Below are 13,455 nucleotides of genomic sequence, written 5' to 3' on the forward strand. Positions count from 1 at the left end.
CGCGCAGAGCGCTCATGAGGAGCACGGCCGTCGGAAGGAAGGATCCCGGTGCCATGGGGAAGAAGACCTCGGGCAGGGCGCCGGCAAGGGTCTTCAACAGGGGAGCGCCATGGGAGGATCTCACGCCATGGAAGGAAAACGACGCTGGTTGTGCTCCCTGCTGGACGCCATGGAAAGGGGAGCAGAGGTGCTGCACGTGGGGAGGAATGAGAGCGCCGTGTGAGGGAGAGCAGAGGCACCGCGCCATGGACAGGAAGCTGCTCGCCATGGAAGCCCACGACCATGGCGTGGAGGAGCTTGGGCGTCGGTTGGGCACGAAGGTGCTGCTGCCCCGCGCTCACTTGAGCTTGGGAAGGGAGGCGTCCATTGCAGCTTCTGCTCCTGCGCGAGGGAAGCCAGGGAGGAGGGCGCCATGGAGGGGAGCGCGCAGAGCTGCTGCACGGCTGGGAGATTTTTCTACGCCATGTACAGGGAAGAAGAGAGAGCTGTGCGTGTGGGGGAGAGGAGGAAGAAGGCTGTGGCGGCTAGGGGGGGGGGAATGGAAAATTTCCAATTTGCAAGGGAGAGAGCTCCTATTTATAGAAGGGCACTAGGGTTAGGGTTCCTTAGTGGGCCAAATGGGCTGGGTTGGGCTGGAATGGGCTTGGCCCAAAACACGTACTCGGGTCGCGCTAAATTATTTTTTCGAATAAAAAAAATGCTCCCGCGGAATTCGTTTGTACGCAAAACAACGTGAACTAGCGTTCGAACGAACGGACGATTGAGCGATTAATTCGGCCGAGAGTTGTATTTGACTTCACTCGGAAATAATTCCTCGCGCACTATTTTAGAAATAAAAGTTTCTCTCAGATTTCTGATCGGCTTTGGATTTTTAGTCGGAGAAAGCGAATCGTGATATTTTAAAATCGTTGTCGATGCTGATTTTGAAATCGGATTAGATACAGAGATATTAAGCCGAATCGGATAGAAATTAATTAGAGGACGACATATTGAGTATTCTGTTTGAGAGTACGGATCCGAATAAAATAGTCGAACATAGATCAAGGTTCGAAAATATTAGACTCGGGCTCAGATCAAATAACAGTCGTCGAGAGTTTGATTTAAAGAGCTTCAGATGAGATTTATATTTCGAGAATGATGTTCGAGTCTGCATTTGTTCCGAGAATTAAAAGTTTTTAACACGCTCCAAAATTGGTTGTTTCTCGCGATCGATTAACTCCGAATTCGGTGAACTTCCAAGAGAAAGCCTGATAGACAGAGATAGACACGATCGAGAAATAGAAATTTTCACTGAGCATTCGCGTTAGGGACAAATCTCCCGACATAACACGAAACTGACACCTGGGGTGTCACAACCTAGGCAGTGGTCAATGGGGAGTAGCTCTCTCCAGGCAGAAAGGGAATCGCGGCTTGTGGGTAAAGTGCACAACCTCTGCAGAGTGTTTGAAAACTGATATATCAGCCGTGCTCGCGGTTATGAGCGGCCAAGGGAGCTCCAGTGATTAGTGGTACTTGATCAGAGACATTTTGGTTTATAGGTGGCAATGAGACTGATGGTTTTGGTTATGACTATGGTGCTGGTAAGTGGTATTCTTTCCGTTTGGAAAGGGTACATCGGGCTAATAACTTGGGTTAATGTTAAAACCTGGCTTTCTACTAGTAAATAATAATCTGACCAACTAAAAGCAACTGCTTGACTTATCCTCACATAAAGCTAGTCCACTACAGCCAAACAGGATACTTGCTGAGTATGTTGATGTGTACTCACCCTTGCTCTACACATCAACCCCCCCATCCCCAGGTTGTCAACATTGCAACCACTGCTCAGGAGAAGATGAAGCCGTGAAAGGAGACTTCCAGGAGTTCCAAGACTATGACGAGTTCTAGGCGTGGGTTAGCGGCAACCCCCAGTCGGCTGCCTGTGAAGGCCGCGTTTATCTACGTTTCGTTTTCGCACTTTGATTTATTGTAAAGACTATGTGGATGTCTCAGATATATGATGTAATCGACTATTATTTCCCTTTTTAATACTATTTGAGCACCGTGTGATGATGTCCATGTTATGTAACTGCTGTGTACGTGAATTGCTGATCCTGGCACGTACATGGTTCGCATTCGGTTTGCCTTCTAAAACCGGGTGTGACATAGGTGGTATCAAAGCTGTGCTGACTGTAGGATCGCTAACCTAGAATAGAATGGTCGTTCTAAGGACTATAGACCTCTGTCCCTGCCTTGACTTTGATATCCCTTCAAAAGTTGGTCATATCGACCAAAACCTATGTTCTACTATATATTATACCTTGCTGAAAAATGTGTTTTATTCTAATCCTTCATTTATTTATGGTTCATTACTTGCTGGTCATATTAATTCTGTTCTCACTTTTTTGCTTGCGGTGTCTTTTGTAGATGGCTCGTATTAGACACACTGCACGAAAGTCCATCATCCCCTTCTTACCCTCTCGTCTTGCTGAGCGTCCGCTTCGCCGTCCCGTGGCCGGTCAGTCCAGCCACTTGGAGAGGCTGCACCACCGCCTGCATGAGGAGCAGGAATGTCGACGACAGGAGCAGCAAGGCTCTTCTTTCTCGCTCCAACAGGAGATAGAGTCTGTGAAGAGCTGCTCCCCTGTGCTTCCCCTGGAGGCGCCCCCTGCACCACCACTGGGCGCCCTAGCCTCTGGAGTAGCTGCTGGAGGAGACCCAGACGACGGAGGTGGCGACGACAGCTCGAGCCACGACACCGACTTCTCTGCTGACCAGGAGCCGGAAGGATGGGTTGCTCGACCCATCACTCGCGACGCTGCTCGCAGGTGTCACTTCCATGATGCGCTCGACACCCTGCTACGTCGGGCACTTAACCGGCATACTTGGTCTATCGAGTATCGCTGTGTGGTCTACCAGCATAGTCGCGGGGTCTACCCGGACCGCTGGGAGGCGACCTGCTTGGTACGTCGTCCGGAGAACAGTCTCCAGGGTGCTGAGGTCTGCTCAGAGCACTATTCCATCTCTGAGCGGGACTCAGCTGAGGCAGCCATGCAAGATGCCGCACGACGTGCGCTTTCGCACTACTGCTCGGTTCTCGGTGGGGTAGCTAACGGTCTCGACCTGAAGTATTACCCCAGTCGTCCATCTGGCAGCACAGGAGGCGTGATTGTCTCACCTGTTGGTGAGGACAATCCTAGGTTGAGCAGCACAGTCAACCTAGCCGCCGTGCTAAACACGGAGCTGGACCATGCATTAGACGAGCTGAGTAGGGCTCGTGTTGAGATCGCCCTGCTGCGGGCTGAGCGCGCGGAACGTCGTCACCTGGATGATGGTTCCCCCGCTCCTGTCGGGACTCAGCACCCGTACCGCTCACCTCGGCGTGGACGCCAGTCTTATGGCAATCCCGACTGCAAGACCAAGATAAATCTAGAACCATAGATCGTTAGAGTTGGATCTTGTAATTAATACAAAATATATACGTAGAAGCTACAGTCTTAGCGTTAGTCTCGCTTTCAGTTAGTCTTAGTTAGACAGGGTAGTTTGCTATATCCTGTGCATTTATGTTTGTCATGATGAACTATGTGTGATTTGGATCTTTGTAATGACTGTCACCAGAGTGTGGGTATCCCCTGCATTTTGGTTTACCTGTTCTGTTAAAGGAGTTAGCTATTTAGTTGGGAAGCCTTTTATTCCACTTTCCTCTTTATCTGAGAAGCTGTGTGGTCTGTGTTGGAGATCAGTGAAGATGCTCATCTATTCAGCGTTGTGGGGAATTCTATACTCTCTTCTTATGCTGCAAGATTTGCAAGATCAGTTCTGATGTGTGGTTGCATTCTGCAGATGTCAGAGAACAGGCGCAGAGGAGGAAGGCGTGCTCAGCAGGAGCAAGCCGCTCAACAGGAAGAGGTACCCCAGCAACAGCAGCTGCCGCCCCCGCCCCCGATGTCCATCGAGCAGATGTTCCTGATGCAGACTCAGGCAGTCCAAGCCATTGGTCAGACTCTGGTCGCCATTCAGCAGCAGCAGCAGCAGGCACCACCTCAGCCTCAGATGTCTCAGATGCCCAGGACAAGCGTGCTGAATTCATGAGAGGTCATCCACCAACGTTCGCTCACTCTTCTGACCCCATGGATGCTGAAGACTGGCTGCGCACTGTGGAGCGGGAGTTGCATACCGCTCAGTGTGATGACAGGGAGAAGGTCATGTATGGTCCCCGTATGTTGAGAGGAGCAGCTCAGTCATGGTGGGAGTCTTATCTCGTCACCCATGCCAACCCCGACACCATCACCTGGGAAGAGTTCAAAGGAAACTTTCGTCAGTACCATGTGCCCGCAGGTCTGATGACAGTGAAGAAGGAGGAGTTCGTGGCTCTCAAGCAAGGGTCATCGTCTGTCAGTGAGTACCGAGACAGGTTTCTGCAGTTGTCTCGCTATGCTCCTGAAGATGTCAACACCGATGCCAAGCGACAATACTGTTTCCTGAGAGGCTTGGTTGACCCTCTTCAGTATCAACTGATGAACCACACCTTCCCGACATTCCAGCACTTGATTGACAGATCAATCATGACAGAGAGGAAGCGCAAAGAGATGGAGGATCGTAAGCACAAGATCAGTGGACCCCAGCCTGGAAGCAGCAATTGTCCTTGTTTCTCAGGCAATCAACCTCAGCAGTTCAGACAGAACCAGCGTCCACCTCAGCACCAGCAGTTCCAAAGGCAGTATCCTCAGCACCAGTATCAGAACCGTTAGAGCAATCAGTCAGGAGTTCAGTTTCAGAGGCAGAATCAGTAGGCACCTCGTCTTCCTGCCCCAGCAGCCCAGCAGAACAGTCAGGCAGCACCAGCTCAGGTTGGAAACAGAGCATGTTTCCACTGTGGAGAGCAAGGCCACTGGGTGATGCAATGTTCGAAGAAGGCAGCCCAGCAGCAGTCAGGCCCCAATGCCCCGACAAAGCAGAATGTGTCTCAGCCTGGAGCAGGCAACCGCTCTCAGCCACGCTACAATCATGGAAGACAGAATCACTTGAAGGCTGAAGCAGTTCAGGAGACCCCCGGCATGATAGTAGGTATGTTCCCAGTCGACTCCCATATTGCAGAAGTGTTATTTGATACTGGAGCAACGCATTCTTTCATTACTGCATCATGGGTAGAAGCACATAATCTTCCAATTACTACCATGTCAACCCCATTCAAATTGACTCAGCCGGTGGTAGAATTCGAGTCGATAGCATATGTTTGAATGTATGTGTGGAAATAAGGGAGATAGCGTTTCCCGCTAACCTCATAGTAATGGGTACTCAGGGAATAGATGTCATCCTAGGGATGAATTGGCTAGATAAGTATCAGGCAGTTATTAGTTGTGATAAGAGGACAATCAAGTTGGTGTCCCCACTAGGAGAAGAAGTGGTGACCGAGTTAGTCCCGCCTGAGCCAAAGAAAGGAAGTTGTTATCAGATGGCTGTCGATAGCAGTGAAGCAGACCCAATTGAGAAGATCAAGATTGTGTCTGAGTTCCTAGATGTGTTTCCAAAGGACTTACCGGGTATGCCACCAGAGCGGAAAGTTGAATTTGCCATAGAGCTTCTTCCTGGAACTGTCCCCATCTTTAAGAGAGCTTACTGAATATCCGGACCAGAGTTGGTTGAACTTAAGGAGCAGATTGATGAGCTGTCAGAGAAAGGTTACATCCGGCCAAGCACCTCGCCTTGGGCCGCCCCTGTCCTATTTGTGGAGAAGAAATATGGCACCAAAAGGATGTGTATCGATTACCGAGCTCTGAATGAGGTCACAATCAAGAACAAGTACCCTTTGCCCAGAATAGAAGATCTGTTCGACCAGTTGAGAGGAGCCAGTGTGTTCTCCAAGATTGATCTGAGGTCAGGTTACCATCAGCTCAGGATCCGACCTTCGGATATTCCGAAGACGGCATTCATTACCAAGTATGGTTTGTATGAGTTCACTGTGATGTCTTTTGGTTTGACAAATGCGCCGGCCTTCTTCATGAACTTGATGAACAGTGTATTCATGGATTACCTTGACAAGTTTGTGGTGGTATTCATTGATGACATTCTGATTTATTCTCAAAGCGAAGAAGAGCATGCAGATTGTTGGGGTGAAGGCAAAGACGCCACCCTTCGCTCGAGGCCTTCGCCGTACTCGCTGCACCAACGGTGACAAGACAACGGGCAGACTTACCCTTCGTCTCATGCGCCGCCGAACAAAGACCTGTAACGAGGTCGTCTCACCTCGCGACCTCGTCCAGAATGGAGGCACGCGTGTGATACGACCCATTGTAACAGGCCCTGCGTGGCCGTTGCGCGTTACGGGCCTAATTTGTAAAGGCCTCCCTGTAATTACGGTCTGTAACCCCGCTTTATGGGAATATTCCGGGGATAATCTAGGTGTCTGAGGGCACATGCGTCCTTAACACGGGACACTGGGCACTCAGATACCTATAAATACCCCCGCACAGTGCCCTTGAGAGGCTAGATTAACAGAGCTATTGCCATCTCGTGCAAAAACCCTGTTTGCGTTGCTACACTCCCCCATTGGATCAACTTGCACCAGTGAGCAAGTTCCAACATTTGGCGCCTACCGTTCGTGCTACGAAAAAGACCACCCGCGATGGCACCCAAGAAAGCTAGCTCGAAGGCTGACGAGGCTGCGAAGGCAGCACTGCTGGCTGCAAAAAAGGGCAAGGCCCTCGCCCTCACCCACTCCACCCACCAAGAGGCTACTGAAGACGACGTTCTCCGCACCTGCGAAGACGACGCTCACCGCACCTGCGGCCCTGAAGGACAGTCGCAACCTCCCCCAGGCTTCGCTCCACCAGAGGGCACGGACTTCACCGAGGACAGCGAAGTCATCGGTGTTTCCGCAGAAGAACAGCTACAGCTGCGCGCCCTGCTCATCAAGAACCGCAATCTCCAGAGGCAAAAAGAGATACTTGAGGCCAAGCGCCAACATGTGTCTGCACAAGCCAAGGTGCGGCAAATGATACGAGACGAGGAGCAGAAGGCCCAGGAGCTCAAGCAAGAGATCGCGCTAATGCAGCGCGAAGGCCACTTCGGCCTGCAACAAGGGCCACCCCTGCAACAGCGCGCACAAGTCGAAGACCTGCACTTTCCCCACCGCGACCACACCATCCCACACGCCGTGGCATTCCAAGGTGTCAACTACCTCGACGAGCGAAGTCCCCTGGCGCCACACCTGCAAGTGACACCCTGGCCTGCCAACTTCCGGGCAGGGACCTATCCCAAGTACAACAGCAGCACTGACCCAGCACAGTACATCATGAGTTATCAGGTCGCCGTTGCATCTTCTGGAGGGGACGACGCCACGATGGCCAAGTCTTTCATCATCGCCCTCAAGGGCCTAGCTCTCACCTGGTTCACCAGGTTGCCCCCGCTGTCCATTGACTCCTGGAGAAGCCTCCGGGACAAATTCCTGCTCAACTTCCAAGGGTACCGCCCAGACACCGACGCCTTAGCCGAACTCTCACTCTGCAAGCAGCTGGAAAAGGAGACTCTGCGAGAGTACTACCGCAAGTTTCTGACACTCAAGTCATAGCTACCCTCGGTCGATGACCAAATCGCTATCCACTACGCCATTAGTGGCCTTCGGGCCGGCGTCCTCTACAGCCACTGCATCAGGGATCCACCCAAAAACCTCCAGGAGTTGTACCAACTATTTGAATAATATGCCAAATCCGAAGAACTCCACCAGCGCAAAATTGAGTCTCAGAGGAAACCCAAGATGCTCCACAGTCCAGTCGCACGTGGACGAGGACTCTGCAGCCAGACTCCGGTCGGGACGGCCGCAATCAGCAGCAGGTACACAACATCGCCAACCAGCACCCCGCTGGTGAGGCCCCTCGCCGCCAGGAATATCCCCCCAGGGCTGCGGAAACGGAACTCGCGGACGGGGCCAGGGACGTGCGCAACCGCCGCGCCGATTTTACTGCCTATTTCACCGCAAAGACTGCGCCCACCAAACCAAAGACTGCCCAGAGACGAAGGCCACCAGAGACAGGATGGCACGGGCGCAACCAGCCGACAACCCTAGAGTTGTCGCACACACATATCAGCAGCCCCCTCCACCATACATCCACGCCCCCGCTCCGCATCCACCGCACCACGCATACCAACACCACCAGGAAGTACAAATCGTACCTCCCCCACCCCCTCTTCCACATCAGCAACAACAAAACATCCACCACCCCCATGCCCCAAAACAAGAGGACTTCGCCGATCAGCCGTATCGCGGAGTCATTCATATGATCACTGGGGGGTCCAGCACCGACTTCGACACGAAGCGGCAGAAGCGGGACCACTACCGCAGCATCAACCATGTCGCCATCACCGGTCCGGTCGTGCAGACAAAGTGGTCCCATGTACCGCTGACCTTCGACGCTTGAGACGTTGATCTGCGCAGCGCCCCCCACATCGACGCCATGGTTATCAACTGCAGCGTGGCAGGCTGGGACCTGCACAAAGTCCTAGTCGACAATGGCAGTCAAGCAGACATCATCTTCCTCCATGCCTTTGACCGCATGGGCATAAGCCACAGCCTGCTAAAGCCTTCGGACAACCCGTTGTATGGTTTCGGCGGCAAGGGCACATTTCCCGTCGGCAAAATAGAATTGCCTCTCTCCTTCGGTGTAGCACCCAATGCCCGAAGTGAGCAAGTGACGTTCGATATCGTGGATATGGTATATCCGTACAACGCCATTATGGGTCGGGGCTCCATCAACAAGTTTGAGGCAGCCATTCACGGACTTTACCGGTGCATGAAGATACTAGGTCCGTTAGGCGCCATCACGGTCTACGGCAACCAGCAGACTGCGCGCAACATAGAGTGGGACTTCGTCCCCGGGCAAAGAAATGTGCACTGCCTCACGGCCCAGCGCGAGGTCCCTGCGTCCGCCAGCCCAACCGACAAAGAACACGACAAGGCACAGCTACAGAGCAACGACGGGACCAAGACTGTTCCCCTCGACCAGGCCACGCCCAAGCAGACAATCACCATCAGCGAAGACCTCACTTCGCATGACGAGGAGAAACTCCTCTGCTGCTTGTCCAAGAACAAAGACGTCTTCGGCTGGTCCGCCCTCGACCTGGTCGGGGTCAGCCGATCCATAATTGAGCACAGCTTGGGAATTGACCCTTCGGTGAGACCGAAAAAACAGCGGCTCCGCAAAATGTCCGACGAGAAGACAGAAGCCGCCAAGGCCGAGGTACATCGCCTCCTGGAAGCCAAATTTATCGAGCCAGTGGCTTACCCCACGTGGCTCTCCAACGTTGTGATGGTGCAGAAAAAGAGCGGCAAGTGGCGAATGTGCATCGACTTCACCAGTCTCAACAAGGCCTGCCCAAAGGACAACTTCCCGCTGCCTCGGATCGACAAAATAGTCGATAGCGCGGCCGGGTGCAAAGTCATGTCACTCCTCGACTGCTTCTCCGGTTACCATCAAATATATATGGAGGAAGACAAGGCCAGCACCAGCTTCATAACACCCTTCGGCACATATTGCTTCATCAGAATGCCGGAGGGACTCAAGAACGTCGGGTCCACCTTCTCCCGACTTACCAAAACAGTGCTCGAGGGGCAAGTCGGTAGAAATATATTCACATATGTGGACGACATCGTCATCGCCAGCAGGAGCAAGGAGGACCATCTTGCTAACCTCGCCGAGACATTCGCGAACATGCGGGACGCACGACTTCGCCTAAACCCCGAAAAGTGCGTCTTCGGCGTTCGCCAGGGGAAAATATTGGGCTACCTGGTATCACACCGCGGCATCGAGGCCAACCCAACCAAAATTCAGGCCATCATCAACATGACGCCCCCGCAGTCAGCCAGAGACGTCCAGCGCCTGACGGGCAGATTGGCCGCCCTCAACAGATTCATCTCCAAATCCGCTGAGCGAAGTCTCCCCTTCCTCAAAACACTCTGCGGCGCAAAAGACTTCGCTTGGGGACCAGAGCAGGTAGCGGCCTTCACCTCATTGAAACAGTACCTGTTGGAATTGGCGGTTCTTACAAGCCCCGACTCTTCGCTACCCCTGTTGCTTTACGTTGCGGCCTCGCCGCACGCGGTCAGCGCGACACTGGTTCAGGAGCAGATAGTAGAGGGCGTGATCAGACAGTGCCCAGTTTATTACGTCTCCGAAGTGCTCACACCATCAAAATGTAATATGACGGAACTGGAAAAGATTGCCTATGCAGTTGTTATGTCTTCGCGCAAATTGCGCCACTATTTTGAAGCATTCAAGGTCTGCGTCACCTCAGATAGGGGACTCGGCGAATTATTCAGAAACCCAGAGGCATCGGTACGGATCGCCAAATGGGCAGCCGAACTCTTCGGCTACCACATCACTTTCGAGCCCAGGACAGCCATCAAGTCACAAGTTCTAGCAGACTTCGTCGTCGACTGGACCGAGCCAATAACACAGCCGGACCCGTCCACAAAGAAGGTTTGGACAATCCACTACGACGGCGCATGGTGCCATGCGGGGGCAGGCGCTGCCGCAGTCATCACCTCACCCACCGGGGTCAAGAACAGATACGCGGCACGCTTAAGCTTCGCTCTGGAATCTGACAGATGCACAAACAACATAGCAGAATACGAAGCTATCATCCTCGGCCTCCGCAAGCTAAGAGCCCTTGGTGTCACCACCTGCATTGTCAGAACAGACTCCAAGGTAGTCGCCGGCCAAGTCGAGAAAGACTATGCAGCAAAGGACCCCGCGCTTATGCAATACCTCGTGGCCATCCGAAGTCTCGAGAGATAATTCAAGGGATTCACCTTGCAGCATGTGGACCGGGCCAAGAATGAAGAAGCCGACGCATTGGCCAAGGCTGCCGCCAGAGGCGAGTCCCTGCCCTCCGACGTGTTCTACCATGTTATCGGCACGCCAGCCGTTCGGAGCCCCGAAGGGCTCCAAATAACCAATGACAGCGAGGGCCACCACATAGTCAACCTTATTATGACCAAAGACTGGCGGGCACCAATAACCCTGTTCCTACAGGGGTACTACCACCCAACCGACATCAACGAGGCCAAGCGCCTCAAACATCGAAGCCGGGACTTCGCACTGATTGAGGGCCAGCTCTACAAGAAGGGGGTCAGTCAGCCAATGCTTAAATGTGTCACCGAGACCGAAGGCATCCAAATCCTGCGCGAAGTCCACAGTGGTACTTGCGGCTCTCACGCAGGGCCAAGGGCCCTAGCCGCAAAGGTGATCCGCCAAGGTTTCTACTGGCCCGCAATGATCTGCGCCGCAAATCGGGTCACAAGATCCTTCGAAGCCTGCCAGAAGTTTTCTCCTCGATCAGGCAGCCCTTCGCAACTCACAAAACTGATCGTCCACACATGGCCTCTCCAGCGCTGGGGCCTGGACATCATCGGCCCCTGCCCACGGCTCAGGGGAACCTCAAGTTCACCTTCATCGCTGTCGAGTATTTTACCAAATGGATCGAGGCGAGGGCTGTTTCCACAATAACATCAAAGACTGCACAGAAATTCTTCTGGCAAAACATTGTTTGCCGCTTCGGAGTACCGTCCGAACTCACAGTTGACAACGGCAAGCAGTTTGACAGCCAAGACTTCAAGGATCTCTGCTTCTCCATTGGCACCAAGCTTGCCTTCGCCTCAGTATATCACCCGCAGTCCAACGGAGTTGTGGAACGCGCCAATGGAAAAATTTTCACAGATGTCAAGAAGATGCTCCTCGACGAAAAAAGGGCAGGTGGGCCGATTTGTTACCTGAAGTGGTCTGGGCGCTAAACACGACTGAGTGCAGGGCGACTAGGTTCACCCCTTTCCGCCTTCTATATGGATCGGAGGCCATGACCCCACAAGAAATAAAACATGGGTCCCCGCGAACAGTTTCGTCAGTTGTCCCCGACGTGGACGAACCCACTTCGAAGGATCTTATCGATGGAGACCGCGTCTTTGCTCTACAGGCTCTAAATAAATACCAAGCACAAACAAAAGCATGGCGCGACCATGCAGTCATCCCGAGGGAATTCAGCGAAGGGGACCTCGTACTCGTCCGAACAGCTCGGACAGAGTCTAGGGGCAAGCTGGAGCCCAAGTGGGAGGGCCCTTTCATTGTCAAGACGAAGGCATCCCCCAGCGCATACAGGCTCGCAACGCCAAACGGTGAAGACTTGGAGCACTCCTGGAACATCGATAATCTCCGCAAATTTTTTGTTTGACTCATCAGGGCCAGCTCGCCCTTGTAATGCGCAAAAACAATTTTATTCTGGCCCGCACTCTTTTCCTCCCGGGGGGTGAGGTTTTTAACGAGGCAGAGTCATGTAATATACAAGTGAAAAATCCCCCGCAAAAATCTACGTCGAAAAAAGACCGCGCCTACGGTCTTCGACATTCGACCAATACAAAGTCACCGCGAGGCCCAGCGCTAGCTACCCTCGCGTGCGACACTCCACACAAAAGTCGCCTAAGGGTGCAGCCGGACTAGCACAACAAGTGCGAAAAATCGAAGTCTTCCGCGAAGAATATCCGCGCAAAAGTCGCCTGAGGGTGCAGCCGGACTAGCACAACAAGTGCGAAAAATCGAAGTCTTCCTCAAAAAAGACTATCCGCGCAAAAGTCGCCTAAGGGTGCAGCCGGACTAGCACAACAAGTGCGAAAAATCGAAGTCTTCCGCGAAGACTATCCGCGCAAAAGTCGCCTAAGGGTGCAGCCGGACTAGCACAACAAGTGCGAAAAATCGAAGTCTTCCGCGAAGAGTATCCGTGCAAAAGACGCCTAAGGGTGCAGCCGGACCAAGCACAACAAGTGCGAAAAAGACTACACCAAACTGTCCGCGCAAAGACCGACTACATGCGCGCCAGACAGACATAACAAATACACCAAACCAAGTGCGCAACGCCTTCGTGAGCATAGCCGAATGTGCGAAGGCACACAACCTCATCATACAAGCCATTAAATATGTACAACGAGGGCATCACACTTTACATCGGCTCAACCTTCGGAATAATTCCCATCTCCCTATAGTTAAATAGCATTATCCTCAGCTCCTCACCCGCAAAAAGACCTCATAGCTCCCCCTCACCTACACTCGCAACGGCCGGCAAGGACAACAGTTCCTGCCTGCCAGCCCTGCCCACACGAAGCCGACCACCGTCCGCCTCACTCACTCTACGCTTCGCAACCGCCCTTCGCCGCTTACGCCCCGCACTTGGACCAGGCACAACTTCAACATCCACAGCACGCAGCGGAGCCTCCGCCGCTGCCACATCCAAGGCCGCAAAGTAATCCAAGTCCTCATCCGACGACTCTTTAGTCCACTCAACCGAACTCCGAGAGTCACCAAAATCAGAAAACTTAGACGCAGATTCATCCGATTCATTCCCATCATCCACGGTCAAAGCCGCCAAAAAATTAGCAGTAGCGGTTGCGTGCGCAGGCCCAAAATCTTGAACCTGTGCAGCAACCAAGGTTCA

General features: G+C 52.9%; 1 protein-coding gene across 1 annotated transcript in view; it reads left to right on the forward strand.

Annotated features, from left to right (window-relative positions):
• The first annotated feature begins 245 nt into the window (after positions 1-245).
• LOC103638876 (glycosyltransferase-like KOBITO 1) overlaps positions 246-13,455 on the forward strand; it is a 90,176-nt gene continuing 76,966 nt past the window's right edge. Inside the window, exon 1 of the mRNA XM_035962844.1 lies at positions 246-320. Coding sequence (XP_035818737.1) covers positions 246-320 — 75 coding nt within the window. The remainder of the gene's footprint in view (positions 321-13,455) is intronic.

The sequence above is a fragment of the Zea mays genome, chromosome 9, assembly GCF_902167145.1.
Source record: "Zea mays cultivar B73 chromosome 9, Zm-B73-REFERENCE-NAM-5.0, whole genome shotgun sequence".
Lineage (NCBI taxonomy): Eukaryota > Viridiplantae > Streptophyta > Magnoliopsida > Poales > Poaceae > Zea > Zea mays.